Source organism: Sinocyclocheilus rhinocerous, unplaced genomic scaffold (assembly GCF_001515625.1).
Source record: "Sinocyclocheilus rhinocerous isolate Xijiao unplaced genomic scaffold, SAMN03320098_v1.1 scaffold780, whole genome shotgun sequence".
Classification (NCBI taxonomy): Eukaryota; Metazoa; Chordata; class Actinopteri; order Cypriniformes; family Cyprinidae; genus Sinocyclocheilus; species Sinocyclocheilus rhinocerous.
The window spans coordinates 1,393,057-1,398,594 of NW_015654937.1; the positions used below are offsets into that span (position 1 = coordinate 1,393,057).

At 37.6% G+C, this 5,538-nt stretch overlaps 2 protein-coding genes across 7 annotated transcripts in view; one reads left to right on the plus strand and one right to left on the minus strand.

Annotated features, from left to right (window-relative positions):
- Positions 1-1,841, plus strand: part of LOC107717828 (calcium uptake protein 1, mitochondrial-like) — an 83,015-nt gene extending 81,174 nt beyond the window's left edge. For all 5 annotated transcript variants that reach the window (XM_016524701.1, XM_016524703.1, XM_016524700.1 and 2 more), the window contains one exon: positions 1,097-1,841. In XM_016524701.1, the coding sequence (XP_016380187.1) occupies positions 1,097-1,260 (164 nt within the window). In that variant the 3' untranslated portion in view covers positions 1,261-1,841. The remainder of the gene's footprint in view (positions 1-1,096) is intronic.
- Positions 1,842-3,318: 1,477 nt separating this feature from the next.
- On the minus strand, positions 3,319-5,502 carry LOC107717830 (nucleolar and coiled-body phosphoprotein 1-like). 2 transcript variants are annotated; one of them, XM_016524706.1, is made up of 3 exons: positions 5,287-5,448; positions 4,256-4,316; positions 3,319-4,165 (listed from the first exon to the last, which is right to left on the minus strand). In XM_016524706.1, the coding sequence occupies exons 1-3, from the start codon at positions 5,334-5,336 to the stop codon at positions 4,007-4,009; spliced, it is 270 nt and encodes an 89-aa protein (XP_016380192.1). In that variant the 5' UTR covers positions 5,337-5,448; the 3' UTR covers positions 3,319-4,006. The 2 variants fall into 2 exon arrangements, 1 of the variants encoding a protein (XP_016380192.1); XR_001637348.1 differs by lacking the exon at positions 3,319-4,165 and having other exon boundaries at positions 4,257-4,339; positions 5,287-5,502.
- Positions 5,503-5,538: the final 36 nt, after the last annotated feature.

Here is a 5,538-nt window from a genome sequence, read left to right on the forward strand (position 1 = left end):
TAAGGGACATTGTTGTTGGGTACGACGCGAAGCGCAAAACGGTTATTCCATATATGTAGTAAGGTTTCACAAAATAAAACAGAGCAAATAAAGTGTAATGATAATAAAAACAGTATTCTTCCGCCAAACAATGTAGTTCCTCAGAAACTGTTGTGGTTCCAACAAAGTGGTTGCCGAGCAACACACAGAAGTAAACAAAGGTGAATGTTTGTAGAGTAATTTACAACAGCGTCGAACGTGGCTCAACCAATCAGAATCAAGGACCGGAACTATCCGTTTTATAAATGTTTATCAGGTTCCTGTTTGAATGGAATGCAGCATCAATATCATTTTTTTGGTTGATACACTGATAGACTTTTAAGTACTAGTACTAATATATCTGCACTAATACAGCTGCTTCTTCTGTAATTGAGTGTTTTGTTTTGTTTTGTGTTTGTTTGTTTTTTTGTGCGTGTTTTGTTTTGTGTTTGGTTTAGTTTGTTGTTTTGTTTGCATTTTGTGGTTTGTTTCTGTTTTGTTTTGTTTGCTTTTTTGTTTAATTTTGTTTTTGGTTTCGTCTTGACACATTCAGAATACGAAAACTTCAATCATTTAATTTTGTGTTTTCATTCTTATTTTTGTGCACATTTGTAGTTTTAGTTTTTGCGATTTTGTGACCTCTAGTTTTTATTTTTATTTCAGTTGGGTTTTTTTTTTTTTAAGTCTTTGTTTTTGTTAATGATAATAATAGTGGTCCACTCACAGTTTTGCCTAGTCATGAATATAGGCAAGTTTTAATAATAATTTTTATTTTATTTTTTAAGCAGCATCTTCAAACATTAAATATTTTCAATTCGGTTATTTTTTGGGTGGGGGGGACATGGTGCTATTTATGCGACAAATGTTGCAAACGTTGTAAATGAGTTGTGCTGGATCTTTTTTTTTTTTTTATGGGTGTATTTTAACTAGTGTAATTACATAAGCACAGCAAATTTGACAGTACTTCATATTCTGCTGAGGGTTGATAAGCATATGGAGTTGGAATGCACTGATGGTGATAATTACCCATCATATTTCTCTCTCACACTTACTCTGTTTAATTCGCTCTTCTTTTTAGGAAATGGGGAGCTGAGTAATAAGGAGTTTATCGCCATCATGAAACAGCGGCTGATGCGTGGGCTGGAGAAGCCCAAGGATATGGGTTTCACCCGGCTGGTGCGTGCCATGTGGAAGTGTGCCCAGGACACTGCCTGGGACTTTGCCATGCCGAAACAGCAGTAACGGCTGAGACGGCCACCCGACCCCTGATGTTACGCTCCATATGGAGTATAATTAATCATTACGGGATGAACTCCTTTGGAAGGCACATCTGATAACACGCATGCTACAATGACCACTGCTCATCCTCGGGGTCTTCGGTGCCCACCTGCAACTCAACATCCAGACAGAGCTCACTATCTTGTATTTATTTCTTGCTGTTGGCCAGTTTTGGAGTTGAATGCACAATTCTGCATACACTAGAATGTGACTGTAGCATGTGAAAACACAACAGCGAGAAGTCATCATCAAGTGCCATGAGTTCTCATCTGAAATGAATGTAAGAACTTACTCCGATAATTCATATGATATCCAGCTTTGATTTTTAAAACACTCACCATCACTTCTTAAGCAAAAAGCTCCCTATTTTGCACTCCTGTTGTCAAATGTGTCTTAGTCTCTACTTCAGAACTGAATATTTAGAATATTTAGTGACAAGCAATTTCCATTTTGTTATAAGCTGCATTAATATTTTGAAGATCTGATTGTCAAATGGCTTTATAAGAGTGATGCTGAAAAAATGATACTATTAAAACATTTACAGTACTGAAGTCTGTGTATTTCTGTGTTATTTAATAATACGAGGGGGGTTTATTTGATTAAGGCTTAAATCCCTCCAGCGGTCACAAAAAGGTGAACATGTCTTACATGCTGTACATACGCTAATACATAATGTCAAAAATGACAAAATTGTGTCCAAAACACTGTGCCATCTGTGAGAGGCTTGGGACACTGCAGAGTGCGCTTTCAGTCCGACGAATTTAAACGTGCCGAGACGGATCCTTACCCTGTTCAGCACTGAACTGATGAGCAATTCCAGCTGCAGTGTTGAACCGATTCGCCATTGAGTGTCTCTGCATTAGTCTTACATGGACGACCAGCCTTTTTGGGGGACTTGACTGAATTGGTGTCATTGTAAACCTTCAATATTCGAGAAATCACAGATTTGGAACGACCAGCTTCTCTTGCAGTGTCGCAGGCTTTCAGTCACCTTAGAGCGGCCCGCCATCTCTTGCATTCTCAGTGAAAATTAGTTAAATAGGGTTTGTCATATGATTAAGGAAATTAGTAGCAGGTGCCAGATTAACACCAATAACTTGGAGGCATCTGTAAGTGTTCTCTAATTTAGATCAGAGGTTTTTTTTTTTTCAAATATTTCATTTAAGTTTTTATACTGTGCTTCAGAATACAATTAATTTATGCTTAAAAATACTGCCCTTCTACTCCTGTTAGAATAACTTCAAATAGGACTAAGCAGTGACCTTGAAATTTAGGAAATCATAGGTTGTTCTCTAATTTTGATCTCCGGTGTAAAACTTCATTAATTCATACATAAAATTAAAACATCTAACAGTAGAAATTAACATTAAAAGTTTAACTCGTTGATGTTTCATGACACAATGTATTAACTGTTAACAAACTTGATTGTGTAATCAAAACAAAAAAAAAACCTTAAAATCATTATACCGTAATTATTATTAGTGCAGACACTGTCCCCACCCCTTTTACAACATACATTATTAGATATCGTATTTCAGCCAGTAAAAGCTGTGCAAACTGTCTCTTTACTGGCTGGTAGTTGATATGACAATGTGTAGTTAATAATACTAATCCGAGTTTCACAACTTCAAGTAGGCCTACATAAAACACTTCATTTCCAGATGGACTTAAAGAAAACAATTCAGTGAGTCAGATGCTGATGGATTCATTGAACATTACTTAAGACTGATTCAACCCGGTACAGGCCCATTAACTTTCATTAAATGGTCTCTAATTAGCCAGACCCTTCTGAGTGGTATCTTATTTTAGGCTAAACCTGTAGCCTGGTTATTTCCAATTCTCTTACTCCTAGTATATTAAAAAAAAACACAAAAAAACACTTTTAACCCAAGATTTCATTAATATGGATTGAAATGTGTTAATTGGTAGAAAACATTTTGGCAAACCTCATACCAAATTAAACAAGACACAGCTTCTCTTCTGAGAGAACTTGATCAAATTTGGTCAAAAACAGACGAACGGTTGAGTTTCAGTCCATGTTTTAATTACAGTTATAAGACTGATCATAAAGGAGACCAAATTACAAAATCCTGCGTAACATATGAAACCATAAAATATTAAAACTAAAACCGAACGATGACGATTCAGGTGTTATTTTAAGGGTGGTCTCCCAGTGTCTGTCAAACAGAAGTGGGCGGAGTCATTAACAACACAGCTTCTTCTTCAAATAAGACAAATCACCAGGCTCAAGATACACAGGCTCATAAAATGTTAACGCAACCATATTGACATTTCATTAACACATACTAGAAATGACGGAGTGATTTTCTTATTATATTAACAAATTACCTGTTAGGACAACCGTATATAATTTGTCAAGCCAACTTTAAGAAACATTTTACAGTAAAGCCAAAACCATATTTTACATTTAAACTAATGAAAAAAACCTAAACGCAATGACTTGGCGCCACCATGCGGTGTCTAACTGCATGAAAGATAGAGTGTAGAAAAATGACAGCCATACACCTCACCAAGCCCTCTATTCCTGCCGCCTTCAGTCAGTGTCCAACACATAGCAGAACGGTGTCAGCTGTGCAGGAACAGAGGGTAGACGGCTCAAAACAGTGCTTTTTAGAGCTGATATAGCCCCAAACGCGAAAGACGGATACAGATATAGTTCAGAGGTTCATTTAGTTTGCAATCTGCAATCTCAGTCGCTGTCAAACTTAATGGAGTTCACTGAGGTGGAGATTGCACCGCCTCTATAACTGCCACGCTTCTTCTTGGTCTTCTCATGCCGGAAAGATTTGCCTTTGGTAAATTTAAGCACGTTGTTGGCTTTCTGGCCCCAGTCACCGTTGGCTCCCATCTGGAAGAAAAGAACAGAAGAGTCACTATACATGCACAATCTCTTCACAGTTAATGTTGGCCTAATATGCATTCACGTTTATTGTCTTGCCTTTGCATCGAATGAATTGTTTGTCAGGCGGGGGTCCAGCTCAATTTCCTCGTCTCTTACTCTACGAAAAGGAGCATTGCTTTCCTTTAGAAGTCACACAACAGAGAAACAGACAGAAAATGCATTTAAGACCAAGTGCATAAGCAAACAGTGTGGGCAGTATCTATCCACCTTACTTTTCCAGTAAGAGCGGACCATTTGTAAATGTAATGTGTCTGGCTTCCAGTGTCACCTGCTTCCAGCTATTTTTTAGCTGTAGCAGCTCATTTTGCAAACTGCCGTTTTATTTTAATGTACTGTCTTTATTATAAACACACTGTGTTGTAGCACAAACGATTATATAATCTTCTCGTTATTTCCCTACCGCGGCTAATGAAGCGGAAGTCTTGCATATTCACAGAAAACGGCTTGCTTCCGCATTGAAAAATAAAGTGGATTTGCCAGTGTGGAGCTTCCTACTGTGGAATGAGGAATTCTTGCCTCTGCTAAGAGCTATAAACTTGTATGCATAATATGTGCGCGTGTATGTATGTAATACAGTGCATTCGGAAAGTATTCAGACCCCCGTTCACTTGTAGCCTGATACTACAATCATTTAAATTCTTCTTATTTTTCTACTTAATCTACACCGAGTACGCCATAATATGAAAACAGAATTTTAGAAATGTCTGTAAAGTTATTAAAAAGAAAAGTACTGAACTAGACCCAAGTCTAAACACTTGTGTGTTGAGAGTGAACAAAAGTCTTGGGTTTGGAACAACATGGTGAGTAAACGACAATTTTCATTTCGGGTGTACTAACCTTTTAACACTCAAGGGATGTGAAGCACCAGTGCCGCTTGCATCGAAGCAAGAAGCGCTGGATCAATAAATACTAGCATACAGACTTCAGTGTTATCTGCATGTCATACCTTGCCTGGAATTACAATCGCCCACCTCCAGATTCCCAATGTGACCCCTGGGTGTGTTTGAATATGCACTGTACAAGAGCCAACATCAACACAAAACATGCTCACAATCACAGCCCTTTACCTTCTGTTTGGTTCTGGGAAAAGTCTGAGGTGTGGATGTGGTGATTTCATTCTTGGGTGTTGTCGTTTCTTCCTCTTTGCCCTTTTTTTTGCTCTTTGTGCCTGCGATCAGAGGAGAGAACCGGAAAAACAATATGCGAGTGGTTTACAATAGTGCTTAAGGCTAGATGGTTTAGAAGATAGATGATAAATATCAACAGTTTTACACTGATATGGCAACATGCATATATATATATATATATATATATATATA